We start from the raw sequence: 21,659 nt of genomic DNA on the forward strand, positions 1-21,659 counted from the left end.
CGAAGTCTATTTCATTTCTAGTCTCGCCGTTCAGGCTTCTCCACGTCCACTTTCGGCTATCCCGCTTGCAGAAGAAGGTATTCATTATCCGCATATTATTCTGTTCCACAAACTCTACTAATAACTCTGCCCTGCTATTCCTAGTGCCTGTGCCATATTCCCGCACTGCCTTGTCTCTAGCCTGCTTCTTGCCTACCTTGGCATTGAAGTCGCCCATCAGTATAGTGTATCTTGTTTTCACTCTACCTATCGCCGATTCCACGTCTTCATAGAAGCTTTCGACTTCCTGGTCATCATGACTGGATGTAGGGGTGTAGACCTGTACAAGCTTCATTTTGTACCTCCTATTAAGTGTCACAACAAGACCTGCCACCCTCTCGTTAATGCTATAGCATTCCTGTATGTTACCAGCTATATTCTTATTAATCAGGAATCCGACTCCTACTTCTCGTCTCTTCGCTAAGACCCGGTAGCACAAGACGTGCCCGCTTTTTAGCACTGTATATGCTTCTTCTGGCCTCCTAGCTTCACTGAGCCCTATTATATCCCATTTACTGCCCTCTAATTCCTCCAATAGCACTGCTATACTCGCCTCACTAGATAACGTTCTAGCGTTAAACGTTGCCAGGTTCATATTCCTATGGCGGCCTGTCCGGAGCCAGGGATTCTTAGCACCCTCTGCTGCATCGCAGGTCTGACTGCCGCTGTGGTCAGTTGCTCCGCAACTGCTGGGGACTGAGGGCTGGGGTTTGATTGTTGTGTTCATACAGGAGGTTGTGGCCAAGTACTGCACCAGGGTGGCCAATCCTGCTCTGGTGAGGGAGTGTGTTACCGGTTCTGGTCACCAGGATCAGGCCACACTCCAGGCCTGTTTATGCAATTTTATCAGCACGTGGATTGTTTTTCTTTAAATCCAGTAGAAAATTGCACGGCACCGGGATTCGAACCATGGACCTCTTGCACGCGAGGCGGGTGTCCTACCTCTACGCCACCGCTGCACCAGATGATTAGTCAAGAATAATTAACCAACTTCTGAAGCAACGAAGTTAGGAAAAAAATTACAATTAGAAAGTTGTTGAGTGCTCTGCAAAACGTCCGACTAAACAGTTTCCAACTATCTATCTATTAGGTATTAGTGTTTTTTCGCTTACTGTAGATGCCTGCAAAACACAGAAAAATACCATGCAACGTGCCTGCTTGCGTGTCGCGATTGCAGCGCTCCCAAACGTTTCTCGCACAAACGAACACAGCACCTAGCAGGGTGTGCTCCCACTTAAAAGGCAACAGGGCAGTGACGCAGGTGTTGGCTGTGCAATTTACGCCACCAACATGCTTCCCTGGCGGCGGTTCACAATAGCGATAAGAAGGCACAGCGGCAGCACACCTGACTAAATGCTATGTTCGTTTGTACCCGGAGCGTTGGGGAGCGCTGCAATCATGGCGTGCAAGCGGGCACGTCACATGGTATTTTTGGGGCATTTCACCGGCATCTGTAGTAAGCAGACAAACACTAGTGCCTAATAGATAGAAAGTTAGAAACTGTTTAATCGGACATTTTCCTAAGCACTCTACAACTTCCTAATGGGAATTCTTTGCCTAACTCCGTTGCTTCCAAATTGGTTAATTAATCCTAATTATGCAATTAAGCAGAATACAAAAAATAGTATGACTTATTCCATATAATAGTCAGCAACATGCATTTGGTCGCGTCGTCTCAGAGTACACCGGCATATTTTTTAACTCTGGCTAAAGTTAGCTGGGGCACCCTGTACCGTACTTACTTGCATAATGATCGCACTTTCTTGTAAAAAACAATTGACGCAAATTCAGGGGTGCGATCATTACGCAAGTTAAATTTCCCACAAAAAAAAATTTTTTTTCATCCCGCATTTGCTGCGGGATGACAATAGGTCAACAAATAGGCGGCTGCCACTGTATGTAGTACGGGACACCAAAACAAAAATGGCGGCCAGCGAAGCATGCTCAACGCGATTTTTTTCTTCTTCTCGTGAGTACATTACGTGAATTGAAACAGTTTCTTCCGTATCAGTAATGAATAATACAGTAAAAGCTCGTTAATTCGAACCGCAAGGGGAAGCCACTTCAGTTCGAATTAACGAAAGTTCAAACTAACGAAAGTGAAGGAGAGCAACAGTACACTGCGATTTAGAAGCAGTAGGGCATGTCAGAAATTTGGCGTGTCAGAAAGTGATGGCGTGTGCCGCGGGCACACGCCATCTTGAAGTCGAAGCTCTGGGTCCGACTGTGCCACACTACCGATGTCCACCAAAACGAACGTTAGCCGAGGCTTAACACCATCACAATGAATCGCGATGGCCGATACCTCCTGAGCTGAAAACAGACGTGCACAACCGATGAAGACTGCCGAGGCAAAGACGCTGAACATGTGAAGGTGGCAAAGGCCCTGATTCGTTGGTTCTTGATTGCAAGCGCAGCTGCGACGTACTTGATTCGCTGTGTTACGATGGCGCTTGCCATGCCATCTCCTCACAACATTAGCAGCTGTAGCAGATTTGCAAAGCCTCCGAGATTCGCAACGGGCATGAAGTCTCGGAGGTTACGTAGAACGGAGAGGCGGCAGCCGCCGCTGCCTTCTGGCTGACCCCGCGTCGGTTAGATTTTTTTTCCGATTTTGCCTTCTCTCGCCGTTCTCTCCGTTTTGGAGGCAATACAGCCTTGTGTGTAGGCAGTAGGCGCGTTTCTCTGGCCGTGTGCCAGGCGAGCGTAGTTCGAATTATCCGTGAGGGAACCTTCTCGCGTTCGAATTAACGGACTTTTTTATACATACACTTCTGTGGAGCTTGGCCGGACCAAATCGTACAGTTCGAATTATCCATAAATTCGAATTATTGAAGTTCGAATTCACGAGCTTTCACTGTATCGTTAATATCGGCAAGTTTGCGGCAATAACGTAGCCATGTCCACTTTGAAGGGACAGAAACAGATGGGTGCGCTTGGCTGCCGCCAGTGACATAGGAACACATGGCGGGCATGCTGCAGAAACTGCAGCATTTGTCTTCACTACTATCCTAATACGGCATGTTTCCGCTAACGGTGGGCGAATATTTTAGCTGTGTTACAAGCATCGCCGTATGAATAGGGTACACTTCTTACGTATCAGTGTAAACATGGCTGCTATCATTGCCACTTGTGATTTGTTGCTTGCCCACGAGTGCAGACGAGAAGAATCGAAAGGCGCCTTTTTTGTTGTTGCTGTTGACCGCAACCATTATAAAGCCTACACATAATAAAGGCAAGTTTGGTTGTAGCTTTTTTTTTGTCATGGAAGTGTGGAAAGTGATGAAAAGGATGAAATGGGGCATCCGCTTAAGAATGTTTGGTGCGAGCAGACCGCTTGGTTTGTCTTGAAGAGTCGTTCGCGTAGCATTCGACAGATGGTAAGTGCAATCATTTAGCTGGACTTGCCACACGACATATCACTGCGGCAAGTTTGAGGTGCGATCATTACACGGGAAATTAAAAAAAAGCGAATTTTGATGACAAAATTAAGGGGTGCGATTATTACGTGAGTGCGATTATTATGCGAATAAATACAGTACATATATAATGCAGGGACGTCACATCTTGTGTTACAAAGTGTGCTGTCACAAACCTGCACTTTAGTTCATATTTTATATGGATATTGATGTCATGCCCCCGGTCTGTTACAAGCAGATGTCATTGTCAATCATTCTGAGCTTCCCATAGTTAAGGACCACCTTATCATTCATCATCTTGACATGAGACGTGTTTTGTGCTTTTCTTTATAGAAAGAACCTATCTGGTATCCACCGCATGTATGATTCCATAGGATATGCACACTTGTTGGTTCAATTTTAGCCTACAGTTGCACTACCTCAGTGATCGGCCCACCGAAGAGGTTATTTTTGCCTGTGGACATGTAAGTGCATTGGGGAGTAGAAATATCTAGCTTCGCAGTAAAAAATGAATGCATGTTGTCTTACTGTCCCCAAGGACTCAAATCACCACAGGCATGTCTGAAATAGCTCTGAAGGCGTGCCAGTACACTTAATTGGTGTATCAGTGCTCCTGATGTTACAGGAGACAGTGGGTGCGCGCATGTATAATTAAGGACCACATACTCTGTCTCGTGACAGTGGCCCCTTTCCATTCTTGCTATCCTTCACTACAATACATCGTGACTGTTTCACCAAGTAACACCACTACAGTGCGGCGAAACTGACTTTTGGGAAACGGCATTATGCAACACATAGCCGTGCTCACTGCACTTCGAAGCCATCTGCGAAGATGAGAAAGGCGAAGTTGGCACTATTGCTGATAGCAGCGAATTCTTTCAATTAAAAATATGGCATTGAATAGCAGGAAGCTTGGTAGCGAACATTGAAGCAGCTAGGCCTGGCATTGCAGTGGTGGTAACTACGGCTGCCAGTGCATTGTCGTGTGAGAGCACTGGTTCGAGGCTGCGAAATAAGAAAAATTGCGGCAGCGGTGGCTTCGATTAATGCCATTTCAGACCTACAGTCACGGCAAGAAGTCCGGAAAATCGGACGCTGAAGGGTTTCAGCATCCAAAATTTCAGACATTTTTGTTGGCTCTATGGGATACGTCGTGGTGCTGCGAAGACGTCCAAATTTTCAGCCATGTCTGAAAAATTGGCCATTGACTGCCCACAAACATGATATTAAACTAAGGTTACTCCAAAATGCTACCACAGTACAAACTTTAAGTGTAAGCAAACAAGCGGCTTAGCAGGGCAAGTCTTGTATAGCTGTGGCACTCCTATTTATGTAACAGTCAGTACACTGCCACCTGCCAACCTCCTTTATACAAGATCACTGTTCGAGTGTGATGCTGTGGAGGGTCAACAGTGGCATAAACATGGAGCTGTCACCTAAACAAATCAGGCAAACATTGCTAAGTTGTGCCATACAGTGAAAAAAAGTTCAACTGATCTTCCATGATAAGTGGCGATTAGCTAGGTCATCTGAGGTGATAAATTGTTTAGAGGAAATTTTAAAAAACATTCCTCCACATTATTGTGGCATAAAAATTATTTGCTCATTTTTCTTAACATAAGTCACTCCAAACAATTTCAATCTGCAATGAAAAAATGTCACTGTCAAAGGGTTAATTCAATGGCATCTTCTGCTATGACAGTTTCATGCATCACAAACAGATGAGCCTTTTCTTTTTTGGAAGAAGTGATTTGCCTTAACATGCAAAACTCAGCTATCTTACACAAGCAAGAAGAGAACTTCACATCTTTAACATCCCAAAGCAACACACAGACTGCGATGAAGACTGCATTGTTGTGTGTGTTCAAGCATTTCTCGCACTCTGCCCCCTCCCCCCTTCAGAATGTGGTGGCCGAGAATCACACCCGCAATCTTGTGCTTAGCAGCGGATTGCCAGTGCTGAGCCGCCACGGCATGCAGAGAAATCAGACATGGTCAAGCAACTGCCCCCGAACAAAGTGTCCACTAACGTGCACAGTTCGTCAGCCAGCTGCAAAGCCGGCATGCTGAGGTGGGCGCCTGCCTGCACCAGCAGCTCAATGATGGCATGCTGGTCACAGAGGACAGCACTCGTGAGTGGCGTGTGATGGTCGCGGTCGCGCATGTGCACGCTGGCGCCATGCTGCAGCAGATAGCGCACCATGCTTGTGTTGCCCTCGCACGATGCCACGTGTAGAGGAGTGCGGAAGTCATAGTCGCACGACGAAAGGTACGCACCCTGCAGCAGGAGATATGCACTTAATGCACAGTATCATTACAGGGAATGCCAAAGTAGTACTAGTATTTCAGGAGTTATTGAAGCTCAGTTTCAACATGAAGGCTTCGGCAGCAATATGTTACAATTTCAAGTTTATCTATAATGCACCACACATCAAGCACTTTCTGCCAACGTTTGCTAATTAGGTGTTCCCTTTAAAAATTGATTGTGCTGCACAGCCTGCCGCAAAAGCATAAAGTTGGAGCCAGCCACTTCTGAACAGATTACTGAGCACTCCTGGTAAAGCCACTATGTGTTTGTGTAGTGGGTTCACTCCTCTCGTTGTTTACAGCAATGACTTACATCAGGCAAATGACTAAAAATGGCTTACATCGCATTTGAAATAGCCAATTCTGTTCATGTATGTGAAACATTTTTCAGTGTTTAAGCAAGGCATCCAAATCTGAGAACAACACTTTGGGCTTGCTGGCACACAATGAAACAAAGTAGCTGAAGTGCTAAACAGACAAGGAAGAGGACGCCCGCACACACAAGTGCTTGTGCATGTCTAGCGTGTTTCATCACATCCATGGATGTCCTGTTCTGCCGGTGCCTGCTTTCAATGATGCCGAAGATACATAAATGATCTAAAACCTAAGTTTTTCAATGAACAGATTTACAGTTGAATGCGATGCTGGGCTAGTTGGTTAATGCTTGAAGTGTGCTTCTGATGCAAGGAAAACTAAGCGGAAATTCTGCTTAGTTTTCTTGTGCCAAAACCACATTTTAAGATTTACAGTTGCTGCCTGAGAAAGTGTTTGGTCATATAACATTTTGCCTTTCATCTCCAGCACCATGACAAACGTGTATTGTCAAACAAACAATAGGAAAAGAGCCAATTTAGGAGAACATGCCAAATGAGCTGCATTAAAACAATGATAGGCATTAAATGACAGAGTATCATAGTAGTAACAGAGTCCTTCCATGTTTTTCTGGTCACGAAACTCCGCCGTCACGCTATGGGAGAGGTTCATATACTGCCCAAAGGTGCCGCGACGCGGCGCCACTGTGCCACAGAGGGCATCGTTCGCGTACCGAAACGCGTGCGCAGTGCGAGGCGAGCCGAGTGATCGGGTGCGTTCTGTGCATGTGCTGCGCAATTTTTCGAGTGCTGGGCTGTTTAGTTGAAGCGGCAGGGTGGGGCAACGATGCTGAACACGTGTTGCAAGTAACAGCTGAAGAAGTAGAATGGTGGTATCTCTAACAAGCCATTTAATAAAAAATTGCTGTATTTGTGATGCGGCTACTTGTGTTCGTTTGAGAGTTGTTTTGCCATGTGTTATGAAATGCTTTAGACTTTCTTGTTGATAGAAACAATCGATTATGCATTTTGTATTTATTGCCATTCGTTTGCTCGTGTTTGTTTCCTGCCCCCCAATGCATATCTCTCACGTTTGACGTTATTTCTTTACGCTTATTTATATCAGTGTCATGCTTTTAACAAACTTCTTGCATTGTGAATGGTGGACCATTCGTGACCGGACACCTCTGTGCTGTCTGTATTTCTGTCTGCTTATTTTAATGATAAATGAATGATCATGCTTGTATGTTGTTTTTGCACCAACACGTTCTATTTCTTTTCTTAATCGAATTATAAAGTTTTTAACATATTGTAAATAGTTGCGCATTAAGAACCAAAATACCTAGTCTCGCCGTTTCTGCGTCGAAACCACGAGCAGCGTGAATAAGTGCTGGGATTACTGACACTTCTAAACGACTGTTTGCTAAGGCAATTGCCTAATTACAATACAGCTAGTTTCAACAGCGCAGGTCCTAACACTTTACGTTCGCCTCAATCCGTTGCTAAAAGCCGCATCGAAGACATTTAGTAGCGAAGTTTGTCTTGCATTAATCCTACCTAAATCTCATTCAGAGATGGCATCGCTTTGCAGAGAAATCTTAAGCACATGGAGCAGCTCAATTTCCTTTTCTTTGTCATTAGGTATTCTACGGTAGCAGCCCTTTGCAATAACAATTACATTCTTTTGATCTCCTTATAAGATACTGCCCACAGTCAGAGTCCTTCTCTGCCACAATTAAACAGAAAGTGAACAGCTGTGCTTGGCGAACAATCTCGCGCTATGCGCAACGGGGAGTTGGCGCTTACTTACGGGCAAGCGGCAGTGCAACAGCCCATACGTTTCCATCTGGTGAAAAGTGGGACCACTGGCGCTTTGTTGCGAATGCGCGGAGTTTAATCTCAGGCAAATATTAAAAAGCAGAGACCACCAAAGTGCTGAGGCGAACCCCGTTGATGTAGAAATGTGAACCCAGACCAGCCAGCCGTGTACAGCGGATGCATTTCGACGGGGGCAAAAGGCAAAACACCAGTTTATTTAAATTCAGGTGCATTTTAAAGACATTTAGTAGCGAAGTTTGTCTTGCATTAAACCCACCTAAATCTCATTCAGGCGTTTATTTACGTTAATTTAAATTCAGGTGCACTTTAAAGGATTCCAGGTGGTCAAACTTAATCCTGAGTCCCCCACTACGGCATGCCTCATAATCGTATAGTGGTTTTGGCTCTTAAAATCCCAGATTTCTTATTTATTTATTTTTTTTAAATCTGAGACCGCCGCAAGCTCCATGTTATGAGCGGCTTTTTTTTTTCGTCACAGGCGTTCATATCATGGCAGAAGACGCGCTCAGGCAGTAATTTAAGCATATTCAATGTTAAAAATAGTTACGTGAAACTAGAGCGACGGTTGAGCAAGTTGAGAAAGCTAGAATACCGAGACTGCCCCACACACAACCACAGCGGTAGCGGCGTTCGCATGCCCTCTCATGCACGGTTGCGCCTCTAGCGGCGGGTGCTGGCTCTATATGAAACTGAGGCGGCAGTTTCGTGACCAGAAAAAAAAATGGAAGGACTCTGGTAGTAATCTCCATATTCAAAAAGTTTTCTCAAGGACTTAACTATTGGTTGTTGGTCTGTGCTTGTGTCAATGTATCCCTCTTGTTATCTTTGTCAGTGAGCAGTGATGAATTTTCAACATAAACTCGTGCAGACTTTCCAACTCCTAAGATAGTACATAAAAGTTTCATAGCCATCTGTAAAGTCTAACTTAAAAAAAAATAATAATAAGTACAGAGGCAGTTTATCTGTAACTCACAAATTGCCTCATCACTTCCAGCCGGTCAACATCTCCCCGTGCTGTGACTGAACAGAGGATACTGGGATACAGCACCGTCTGCAGGGACTGAAGTTCCTGCAAAGAGAATGCACTAAACAAATCTGCTCACTAAGATGAGAACTGTATGACAGCGTCAACACTTTGTTTTTCCAGATGACAATGTGCGTAAAAGTCCTTGGCTGGATCTGTCGGGCGTTTCCGCCTCTTTGTTCGTGACTAACATTACCATGCTACAACTTCCACAGTCATGATCCCGGCCGCCTTTTCATGATTACTCTGCAGGATTGGTGCTAGAAGACAAGAACTGGGTGAGGCCCACAGAGATGCTTGCCTCACTCAGTAGTGCACATCATGAATTAGGTATCAACTCTCCAAAGGAACAGCACTCCTCCAGTTTAACAGCGTTAAAAATGATAAAGAACCAACCCTGGACGATGCTATGTGTTATCGGTGGCGTTCCCCTCACCGCTGTGTGTTACTCGTACATGGGAGCCAACACACACTTTGAGTGTCACTTCCTTAAGGACCAGTTCGAAACCATGTGCAGCTCTGGTCGCAGATATTGTGACCAAGAGGTGCAGCATCTCAGACGACAGCATCTGTATCTTCGACCAGAGGTGCAGCTTCTTAAAATGCTAGCTGTCATTAGGAAAGAATGTGAGAATTCTCCCTTTAGTATGTGCCACCTTGCAGCACTGCACAATACCACCGGTACCACCGTGCGGTTTTTACCCCTATGTTCAACTGCACAATCTTTGCGATCGGCCCACGAAAATGGTTAGATGTGAAAAATGGAATTTAATTCCCAAAGCTAAATAGTTAAAAATGTGACCTTGCATTGATTTAATGTCTGCCAACTGAAAGCCACTTCAAATGTCACAATATGAAAGAAGGCTCGCACGAAGTACCAGGTTCCTTCATTTGATGTAAAAACATGACAGCACGGCGCATTAGAATACCATTAAGAAATCATTAGTGCTAACTAAGCAGGGCATAACACCAGCAGTGAACCAGTCACTAGGTTACTATTAGGTTTTGAAGCATATCTGTGCAGTCAGCAAAACAATCTCACAGTGGCGTGGTAGCTACATGGGAATATGTGCACGTGGCCCTATAAGAGGTACAGGCAGGCAAGAATAAAGCAGTAACAGGCAAACACATACTATATTATGGTGATCAGGGGAGGGGAGGAGAAAAATAAAGAACGAAAAAGTAAAAGTAATAAATAAATAAATAAATACAAATCTGATAAATGTTTTTTCAGAGAAAGAATATTTGCTATTCAATAAAAATGAAATTCATCTGACAAAAGCTTTCTCAGAAAATATTAGCCATTGGATAAAAATTAAATTCATCCTTCCTGGTCCAAGGATGGAACTTGGGACCAACGCCTTTCCAGGCTCTACCTTCTAAGCTGACCAGTAGGCTAGCAGAGAGCAGGGCAAGGCTTCTGATAAAAGTTTTCGCTGAGAAAAAATAATTGGAATTGAATAAAAATGAAATTCATCTGACAAAAGCTTTCTCAGAAAATAAAGATATTATCAATTGGATAAAAATTAAATTCATCCTGGTCCAAGGATGGAACTTGGGACCAATGCCTTTCCAGGCTCTACCTTCCGAGCTGACCAGTAGGCTAGCAGATAGCAGAGCGAGGCTTCTGATAAAAGTTTTCTCAGAGAAAAAATATTTACAATTGAATAAAAATGAAATTCATCTGACAAATGCTTTCTCAGAAAATAAAGATATTAGCAATTGGAAATAAATTAAATTCATCCTGGTCCAAGGATGGAACTTGGGACCAACGCCTTTCAAGGCTCTACCTTCTGAGCTGACCAGTAGGTTAGCAGGTAGCAGAACAAGGCTGAATTAATCGACAAGTGCAGGGGCACTGCGTATGGCAGATCAGAAGTGTAGAATGAAATTGGGTGGATGACATTCCTACAGCTTCTGCAGGACTCATTCATCACATTTGCTTTTGTGTGTGACACTAAAAAAACTCGAGTGGATGCTGCATTTTGACAGCCAGATAGGGTATGTGGAAAACGGTCAGTTTACACTGTGAGAATTATGAAGGTTCGTATTTTCCTAAGCATGCCAAGGGAAGTTAGGAGAGCAGGCACCTTCTCTTCCCACACGGGGAGCCAGACGATTGTCTTACCGACGGCGAAATGCTCTCGCAAATGTCAGCCGACGAACACCGGAGACAAGAGATGACAAGTGTTAGCGCCTGACAAAGGAATTTCGCCATGACCTACTTTTGAGCAAACGTCTAGGTCTTTACTAGACTGCAGTGCAAGGAAATCCACTGGTTGAAATAAACCTTTCTGTCATTGCATTAATCGGTTATGTTGAGTGTTCTGCTTGTCCCTGTACCACCGAGTCTGGCCATGCGCAGTAAGCACTCGGGAGTTAGCCAGCAAGTCTAAGCTTTGGTGTTCAAAGGCAACTTGGTAAGAACTATGTTCACAAAGCCCAGATGCCGCATTATAATTTTAACTTTATCGTAGATATGTTCTACACTATTTCTTGCTGTCATGTTTCATTCCAGCCTGCCCACTTCGTCAGCTGATTTGCTGGCACAGTACTTTAATGACAAAATGGGTACCTCAGGCGATGAAATGTTCATCGTCCTTGCAATGGCGGTGATCAGATCCAAATCATCCAGCTTGCTTGGCTTGGCCACAGTCAGTTCACCCCTCAGACTGGCCTGAAGCATCTGCATTGGCAGTCATGATTAAAACGCTGCTGCTGCATGTGCCACTATCTACAAACATGATATTCTAACAGCAGCATCACTGTTGAAAGAATTCTATACACAAGAAATGCTAGGTCAGTTATGCCGGTACATGAGTACAGTCGAACCTCGATAAAACCAAGTCGCACCAGACATAAAAATACCTTCGTTATATCCATCATTTCTTATAAGCATACAGACAGATTATCGGTGAAAGAAAAAAAGGAATTGTGATCAGGTCTAGGAGAAATAGACACAAGCAAAGTGCCTCTAAAGGGCTCAGCAAAAGGGCCTCCTGTGGATTTTGCTGGAGGGTCGGCACCTTGCAATTCCAATACGAGGCACGGGAATGACAATAAATTACATACATGTGCTCTCCACTCGCATGGCACTGGTACGTTGGCTTGCAGTCCAACCAAGCCAAGCCGCTGGTCAAAACATCATGTATGTTCCATTTCACGTTGGTGTTGCTGAGCCAAGTTGCCAACAGATTTTTTCGACACAAAGAGGACCACTCAGGCTCAATCACTGATAAGCTCTACAGCACGAACATGCATCTTCTACCATGCATAGCACATTGGGCAAAGAACTTTTTAAAATGTGTAGCTGTTTCACTTTCTCGCAACTTGTACTGAATCCCATGCAGTGTTCAAATGTTTCAGATTTAATAATGACTAACATCCCTGAGGGGACATGTTCTGCACTTATACTGTCTGGCATCAGTAACCACAATGCTGTTAAATGTGAGAGTAGCATGAATTGCTTAAAAATCACTAAAAGCAAACAGCAGTATGTTTATAACTACCAAAAAGCAAGAAAGCGGGAAATAACAGGTGCACTAAGTACGTATTACGACATGTTTGAAATGCACGCAAAAAGTATGGATATTCGCAAGCTGTGGGATCTATTCAGAGATAACATGCTTGAACTGCACATTCTACACGTGCCGTCTTGGGTGATGACGCCACGAAACAGTAAATGTATACCTTGGTGCAATAAATAGACATGCAGGACTACAAGCAGAAGAGCTTCTCCTTATTCCACGTACAAAAACAAACTATCCGAAGAATGAAGAATTAAAAGTCAGAATTGCAGGAGGCAATCAAAAAGGCAAAAACCGCATAAAAAAATGCCAGAGATAAATACTCTGGGACTATTCATATACGGATGCAGAGGATGCTGCTGTGATATTAGTCCTTGTATAGCATGCGCCTTCAGGTCTTTGCACTGCAACGGCTCTGTTACGGCAGTAGTGCTTTGAGGAACTTTAGCTTATGAAAATTTTATCGCATTGAAATTCTTTCACAATGTATCTTTCGCGTCCTTGGCACGCTTCATAGTCATTGTCATAGTTTTATTACATGTATTCTACCGTCTTTTAGGCCCCTCTACAGCCCTGTCACATCCTTGTTCGTAATTTATAGCTTCACATTGAACACATTCACCTTGGCTTGGTGCTCTTTGGTCATACTTGGCCCTTGCGCCACAAAACACTATATTCATCATCATCATACGGATGCAAGCACAGCTGAAAGAGTTATGGGAAATTGGAAAAACGAAAAGCAAGGGTACTTCCCCACCTTTGAACCAGGACAGCACTGTCATTCACACTGATAAAACTGCTTGCCTTAACTTTTAGATTAGCTCAGTGTTTTCTAGTCGAGTACGTAACAGGAGTGCTGTTTGCTAGACTCCCTCAAGTGAGTGGACAACCAATGGACGATGACACATTGCATTTGATCGGTGGGGAATAAATAAAAGCACTACTAGAAAGACTGAACTCTTCTAAAGCAACGGGAGTTTGTCGTGCACTACTACTCTTATGCCCACAAATTGTGGTAAGATGCCTGCATATTATTTTAATGAAATCTTTGCAAGAAAGCACATTACCAGATGATTAGAAAACGGCAGATGTGGTGCCTGTGCAGAAACTTTGGCTGTGAGATTTGGTCTTAATTGTTGTCACATATCCCCAACAAGTGCTTTTTGAAAATTTTTTTAACATGTCATTTTTAGTAATGGTGTCATGCGCCATTTAAATCACTTTTCATTGCTCAGCCCTCAATAACATGGTTTCCGTAACAGTTTTTCTTGCATAACACAGCTGGCAGAGTTTGTGCATGATTTATCAAAGACCCAAGACAAAGGTTACTCAATCGACTGTTTACCGTATTTACTCGAATCTAACGTGCCCTTTTCTTCCGATAAAACGGGCCCCAAGATTGCCTGCGAGTTAGAATCGAGTACGACCCTAAATCTGCGTTACCATATTGCCATCGGCATTTCAAAATCGCCGCCTCGTAAGCGCTTCGAATCTAGCTGCTGTAGTTTTCTCTATGTGCTGCTGTGCGGGTGCTTGGGCAATGCTTCCTTTGGCTTAGGCTAGTGCACTGTCCGTCTTCCCGTTTTCTGCGTTTGCTCTATCAGCATGGAGGTGCAGATTGCAAAGACATGCCGAGTTCATCACGTTGCTGCAAATAAAAGGAAAGCGATCTTGTGTGCGAAGATGGACAAAAATCAGGCTGCATCATGGGCATTTGGAGTTCTTGAAACTTGCGTGCAGGACTGGCACAAACAGGAGAGGCATTCTACACCGGCGGCTGCTACATACAGCGCATCCGTGCGCCCCCTATCTTGAAAGTGATCTGCGACAGAGACAAGAGTCTACGCATCTAGGCGCATCGCGCTCTGTTTTCGTCACTTTGTTCGCACTGAAGCGAGAGGCCGCACAAAGGTCAATTCCCTCGCTCCTGCTACCACACTTCCTCACTCCAGCGTTTTGATAGAGAGTTTCTGTGGTCATTGAGTGAGACATGTTCATGTTTGTTTGTGCGTGCGTGACACCATGCTTGCTAATTTAGTTAGTAAGTGAATGTTTAAAAGTTTATAGGGCCAATAAAACTAGTACTATCCTTACTTTTCATATAGCTGTCTACTAGTTTGCTATCGTAGTCGATGCTTCGCCTTTTGGGTGAAACTGCGAATTTTTTTATTTATTACAACCTTAGGGCATTGGGAGTAAATCTTTGATTTTCCAAATGAGTGAAAATTGTATTTCTGTATGAAAGAATGAGGTGTGCGGTACTGTAAAGGAGTTTTCTTTCTTTTGGTCACGAAAAACGGGTGCACATTACAATTGAGGGCGCCTTAGAATCGAGTAAATACGGTACTCTTAGATTCCAAAACAGCTTTTCACATTCCTCATTCATTACAACTTCAGAAATTAAGAAGGTATAATACTGTGATGGTGTAGGAGATCTGCACCAGTGTTTAAATAAACGAAGCAGCGAGGGTTTCGAACCACAGTATCAGAAAACAGTCAACCCCGTCTTCTTCTATTCTCACTCTACTGGCACATACCATTCTGTAACATAAATCCCCGGGGGCAAAAGCGCCATCCTGGTGCTGGCTGAGGTATATAGTGCTATTCCGAGTTGTAGGGCTTGAGCCTTGATATATGAGCAAGTTCTGTAGCCAGGGCCACCAGCTACAGAACTGTCAAGTCAGTCACTTGGTTCAACACGCGATATGGTCCAACGTAATGGGGCAGCAGCTTTTTGCAGAGGCCCACGTGACGAGAAAGCTGCCAGAGGAGGACCAGTGATCCAGGATTGAAGCAGACATCTCGATGGTGGCGATCGTAAAGTGTTTTTTGAACAGTCTGAGATCCTATAAGACAGTCATGGGCAATGTGGCCGGCAGTTTTGGCGCGGGCAATGGCATCCAGGGAGTAGGAGCAAGTCGCAGATGAATCTGTGGAAAGCAAGGAATCAAATAGCAGGAATGCGTTGCAGCTTTAGAACAGATAGAAAGGTGAATAACCCACATTGTCATGGCGCAAAGAGTTATAAGCGAAGGTGACAAAAGGCAATGCACAATCCCAATCCCAATGATCTTCCGACACATACATAGCGAGCATGCTGGTAAGCCTGCGGTTGAGGTGCTCAGTCAGTCCATTTGTTCGAGGATGGTAAGCTGTCGTGAAATGATGATGAGTGGCGCAGGATTGTAGAAGACTGTCAACAACTTTGGTGAGGAAGCAACGGCCGCAATCAGTTAGGAGCTGATGAGGAGCATCATGTTGTACAATAACATCTCGAAGGAAAAAATCGGCGACATCAGTGGCACAGCTCGTGGGGAGAGCTCGTGTGATAGCGAAGCAAGTCATGTAATCTGTAGCAACTGCTATCCATCGGTTGCCAAGTGCTGATACAGGGAAAGGTTGAAGTACGTCCAAGCCAACACGAAGAAATGGCTCGCCAGGAATGTCATTCAGCTGGAGTAGGCCATCTAGACGCGAGAAGGGTCTCTTGCGGCATTGCGAGCTCTAGCAGGTTGCAACGTATCGTTGAACAGAATGGTGAAGGGCAGGCCAGAAGAAGCGCCAACAAACGAGGTCATAAGTGCAAGTGACGCCTATATGGCCAGTGGCGGGGACATCGTGAAACTGCGTGAGCACGTCCAGAAATAGGTGTTCCGGAACGACAACAAAGAGCTCGGCGCCATTGGGATCAAAGTTGGACCTGTACAACACACTCTCTTTTAAAATGAAGAGCCGGAGTGGGGGGTCCGAGGGTTATGCGGTGAGGCGATTGATGATAGATCATAAGGCGGGGTCATGACGCTGTTTGATGGCGATGTTGAGATAGTCCGTAATGGTAATCAGGTGGGCAAGCCAGATGTCGAGACAGGCAGTCGGCATCCTGGTGCAGTTGTCATTATTTATATGTCACAGAAAAGGAATACTCCTGTAATCGTAATGCCCAGTGGTCGAGGCGTCCCGTAGGGTCTTTCAGCAAAGATAGCCAACAGAAGGCATGGTGATCCGTAACAACAGAGAAGTGTCACCCGTAAAGGTGGGAACTAAACTTCGCGATGACCTACACGAGAGCGAGGCATTCACATTCGGTTATGGAGTAATTCTGCTCAGAACGAGAAAGGAGTCGGCTAGCACAGGCAATAATGCAAGACAAGCCATTCCGTCGCTTGGTAAGAATAGCGTTGATGCTATGACCACTCGCATCTGTACAAACTTCGGTTTCGGCAGCCAAGTCAAAATGAACCGAAATGGGCGGATTCATGAGTCTAGTAATAAGTTCAGAAAAGGCGGTGACCTGATCAGGTCCCAACGAAAAAAAAAAAAAACGCCCTTCTTGAGAAGACCAGACAAGGGGCGGGCGATGTCCGTGAAGTTCTTGACGAAGCATCAAAAGTAAGAACATATTCCTATAAAACTACAGACATCATTCGACGTGCGTGGAAGCGGAAATTCTTTTACACCATGGACCTTGTCAGGATAAGGCTGTATGCCGGCAGCATTGACGAGGTGGCCAACGACTTTGATGTGATGGCACCCGGAATGGCATTTAGCAGAGTTGAGCTATAAACCGGCTTTTTTTGGAAAACGGCAAAAACAGTGGAGAGGTGACGGAGATGGCTTTCAAAGTTGGGCAAATAAACAAGAACTAATCAAGGTAGCGGAGGCATATAGACCACTTAAGACCTTGAAGAAAAAAGTCCATCATGCACTCGAAGGTGGCAGAGGCATTGCAAAGTTGGTAGAGGCCATCGGGTGTAACGAAGCCTGTTTTCTCGCGATTGTGTTTGTCAATAGCAATTTGCCAGTACACAGAGTGGAGGTTAATGAAGAAATAACTAGCACTGTGCAAACAGTCTAACGCGCCATCGATCTGTGGAAGAGGGTCCTTGGTGACCTTGCTCAGATGGCGATAGTCCATGCAAAACCTCAAAGTGTTGTCTTTTTCTTCACCAATACGACTGGGAAAGCCCAAGGACTGGAAGAAGGCTCTACAATGTCCTTCTCAAGCATTTTGTTACATCATGTTGTATGATGGTGTGTTCGGGTGCTGACACACGGTAACGTCTGCACTAAATGAGAAGGGCATCACCTGTGTTTATGCGATGTGAAACGAGGGTGGTCTGACCCAGCGGACAACCACCAAGATCGAAGTTATCTTGGTACGAAGCTATGAGGGAGCAGAAAGCATCAGCATAATCAGGTCGCATGTCAAGTCGCATGTCAAGTGGCGAGACATATCGGAATAGGATAAACGATTCCGACATGCCTGTCTGCTGTTTTTAAAGAGAGCCAGCGTGTCCTGTATATAGGAAATCTATGACTCTGTGGACGTCCGAACCTGTGTCGCAAGCTCTTGCCTGTCTTGTCCAAATAAGTCATGCATCTTTTGTTTGCAGACTTCCCAGCTAGTCAGGTGTTCTTCGTGCATGTCATAACACATGCGAGCCGTACCTTTGAGGTAGAAGATTATGTTGGCAAGCATGACTGCCGCGTCCCATCTGTTATGGTTGCTGACGAATTCATACCAGGTGAACCAGTCTTCCACGTCCGCATCATTCGTGCCGGTAAAAATTGCTGATTCATGAGGGTGCGATAGCACTAGATGTGATGAAGCCTGGATGAATGCGGACAGGACGTAGTCGTTTGAAGACATTGTGACAGAACCAATATGGTGACCACTACGGAGATCCAGCGCAGTGTCGTAGTGAGTGTACCCCGTACCTCCCGCCAAATATGACGGTGTAGGAGATCTGCACCGGTGTTTAAATAAACGCAGAAGTGAGGGCTTCGAACTACAGTATCGGAAGAGTCAACCTCGATTCTTCTATTCTTGTGCTGCTGGCACATACCATTCTGTAACAAAATAAGCAATGATGTCACTATATTGGTGGGCAAATACTTGAACTTGAGTCATCAAAGGGTTGTTTGGAAGTGTTACATCAAGTGATATTGACGTATCGCCGGGTGTTTCCCACGGTTTGGCTTTAGGACCTTCTTTGCTTTTATTATACGTGAACGACATGTGTCATGGCATATTATTTCACACATGGTTATTTGCAGATGACTACGTTTTTTATTGTGTCAACAATTCTTCGAATGAGTGTGTTGCACTGCAAAATATGAGCAAGGTTTCCGATTGATGCAATAGTTCAGGAATGACCATTAATTTGATGAAAGCTGTTTACGTATACATCACAAGAAAGAGGCACCCCCACAGTTATGCTACGACATTATGGGATAATTTCGGAAAGGGTGCTTGTCCCCTACCCCATGGCGTCCCCATCCAATAGGTGCTTAATGATGCCACATGGGAAATTGCCCCATTCAGACTGCCCTTTTGGCCTCTACACCTACGAGTATCAGGTGGCAGTATGTTAAAGAGGTTGTTGTGCCATTACCACCAGCCCGGATTCCGAATCTACAAGATGCAGAATTTATCCTGCGAGCGCCCTTTGGACAAACCCGGGGCTGCGCCGAAAGGCACAGCGCCCTAATTCTCCCTTGACAAGTCAAGATGCTGAGCCGTCGGGCAGCGGTGTCCTGCGGAGAAGTATCGGCGAGCGACATGTCCAAACGTGCAACCAAGTGCCAGACAGCCCGGCGCCGTACCTCCCTTTGCCTGGAGGTCACCGCGCCCGCCAACTTTGAACGGGGGGGCCAGCGCGGTCGCTGGTTGGACCTCTCGGACGACCGTCGAGTGCTAGCTTTGTATTGGGCCGTTTTAGGGACAATGGTTTCTCAGGGCATTATAAGCTGCGACACTGCCGCCTGGAAAACCGGATCCGCCGACCCACCGGGAGCAGAGTTCCACTCTCAAGTGGAGTGAGATGTGTCACGCGTTTTCGCCGGACGTCGCCGTGCGGGAACAGTCGCGTTTGCTGTGAGCTGTCGGCCCCAGTGCCGATCCGATCTTGTCCTTTATAATGACCTGTATATAATGTATAACGTCCCTTTCGTTATTCTCACTGACGCCTGACTCGGAGTCTTCGCTACCAACGCTCTGTCACGAAACGGGTGACGAGCGCTACAGGACCACCTCAAAGTCGTAATAGTGGTGGCAGCGGTGCAAAGTCGTAACAAGGTGTTGATACGCAAGGGCCTTGGGGTTGCCCACCAGCAGGACGACCTGGGGCAGCTTGTTCAGGTGGTGCACCACCTCAAGCGGCTCGATAAGGCCGCCTGCTGCTCTATCCACCGTGGCATTTGCCATCATTTTGCCTTTGTCCTTTTTGCTGTTAAACCGTGTCATTGTTTTCATAGATGCACAACAAGGCAAAAACCTAGGTTTAAGAATAGGCTTGCCATGTACTATACTCACAAAATAAAATGCAAAGGGAAGACTTTAAAGGTAGTTGTAGCACTTCTTAGTTCTTACACATCATGACCCAAGAGCTTTATGTCATGCCACTTTGCATCCGGCCGCCAAAGGCGGTATGGACTCAGGTCTACACATGCAAGCAAAAATTACGCAGATTCTATAGGAAGTGGAGATGGCAAAAACAAAAGTATGCATATTATTTGGCCCTATACTTTTATTTTGTGGATATTTGTATGGTAGGAGAAAAACCCAACACACCTCCTTTTTGGTAGCGTATGACCATTCAGTCTTGCTCAGCACATAGCTCAACTTGGTGAGGGCAGCTTCAGGTGTCATGTCCGAACCGGGGATGACACCAGCTGCACAGAGAGCCTGTAGGGTTGGCAAGGAGAAAACTTTAATATCATGAAGAACAAGACACATAGTTACCATTATTACAAGTTGTCAGCTGTGAGTGATGATGATGACAAGCTTCCAGTGGGAACAAAAGGGTGTTTATTATAGAAAGCTAGAACTTTTGTGGTGCCATGAGCTTCAGATCTGTGCGTCGTATATGATCTCCCTTTACCCCCTCGTGACCACTATCATGAAGAAGTATTAAATGATCTCCCTTTACCTCCTCGTGGCCACTATCATGAACACGTATTAAATGACCTCCTTGACTCCAGGTGGCACTAGTTGTCCATAGTTGATGCTGTCCCTAATGCACCCAGCTTCCTAAATAATGTGCCCTCGCATTATGCTAATCTGTCATGAAATCTTTGAGCCAACGCGATGGCTTTCTTTGTCTGGGTCAGTCATAGGCAACCATTGGGGCTTGAGTAGCTTGGGTGGTGTCACCTTGCAGTTGAGCAGTTGTGTCTCGTGTTTTCTTATGAAAGCACTTTAACTGCGTTGTGGTGGCCAACCTTGTTTCTGTGCAATTATTCTTCGTTCTAGTAATAGTGAATGTTTTCTTGTTACGGCAAGTTATTGTGTATAGTCCATCATACGAAGGATCAAACTTCTCAGCTTTTGCAGAAGTCTCATAGCATACTTGATCGCCCACTTCATATGGTGCTCGCGAGTGCTTTTTGTAGTGCTTGGCCTTCATGCCACTTAGGTAGACCCTTATGTTGTCAAACACTTCTTCTCTGGCCGTGTCAATGTCTTCTTGGGGCTCTTCAATGTCTACTTCCAGTTGGTTGTAAATCATCCTTCGAGGTGTATAATTAAACAGTTCGAAAGGCGAAGTCTAGAGTCCAGCGTGGAGCTATGTGTTGACTTCGAACATTGTTTTGGCAAGGTGTTTACTCTAGTGCTCGATGTCTCCATTGACATTTCTTGCACAAATGTGGGAGAATTCACCCGCCATGGTTGCTCAGTGGCTATGGTGTTGGGCTGCTGAGCACGAGGTCGTGGGATCGAATCCCGGCCACGGCGGCCGCATTTCGATGGGGGTGAAATGCGAAAACACCCGTGTACTTAGATTTAGGTGCACGTTAAAGAACCCCAGGTGGTCGAAATTTCCGGAGTCCTCCACTACGGCGTGCCTCATAATCAGAAAGTGGTTTTGGCATGTAAAATCCCATAATTTAATTTTTTGGGGGGGAGAATTTAACCATCTGCTCTCTCAACAAGTCCATAGTTCATATGGCATGGTGAAGACGGACGTGTTCAATGTGACAGTGCTGGAGGTAGTCATTAGTTATCTTTGACATGAGCGCACTGTCATTGTTACTGATTATGGTTCTCGGAATGCCATATTTCATAATGATTTCTACCTCCATGAATTCGATCACGTGTGATGCCTACTTGCTCGGTACTGCCCATGCCAGAATTAATCTTTTTGCGGCATATACAGCCGTTATGAAGTACTTGTTCTCATTAGATGTGTTG

At 45.1% G+C, this 21,659-nt stretch overlaps 1 protein-coding gene across 2 annotated transcripts in view; it reads right to left on the reverse strand.

Moving 5' to 3' along the window:
* The window catches only part of LOC139047652 (L-asparaginase), a 100,850-nt gene that overhangs the window by 25,672 nt on the left and 53,519 nt on the right, over positions 1–21,659 (reverse strand). The window contains exons 9-12 of one of the 2 annotated variants that reach the window (XM_070521517.1): positions 20,040–20,153; positions 11,515–11,625; positions 8,889–8,984; positions 5,489–5,736 (exon numbers count right to left, since the gene is read on the reverse strand). In XM_070521517.1, coding sequence (XP_070377618.1) covers positions 5,489–5,736; positions 8,889–8,984; positions 11,515–11,625; positions 20,040–20,153 — 569 coding nt within the window. The remainder of the gene's footprint in view (positions 1–5,488; positions 5,737–8,888; positions 8,985–11,514; positions 11,626–20,039; positions 20,154–21,659) is intronic. The other variant, XM_070521518.1, reaches the window with a different exon arrangement.

This window comes from Dermacentor albipictus, chromosome 7 (assembly GCF_038994185.2).
Source record: "Dermacentor albipictus isolate Rhodes 1998 colony chromosome 7, USDA_Dalb.pri_finalv2, whole genome shotgun sequence".
In the NCBI taxonomy this organism is placed as follows: Eukaryota; Metazoa; Arthropoda; class Arachnida; order Ixodida; family Ixodidae; genus Dermacentor; species Dermacentor albipictus.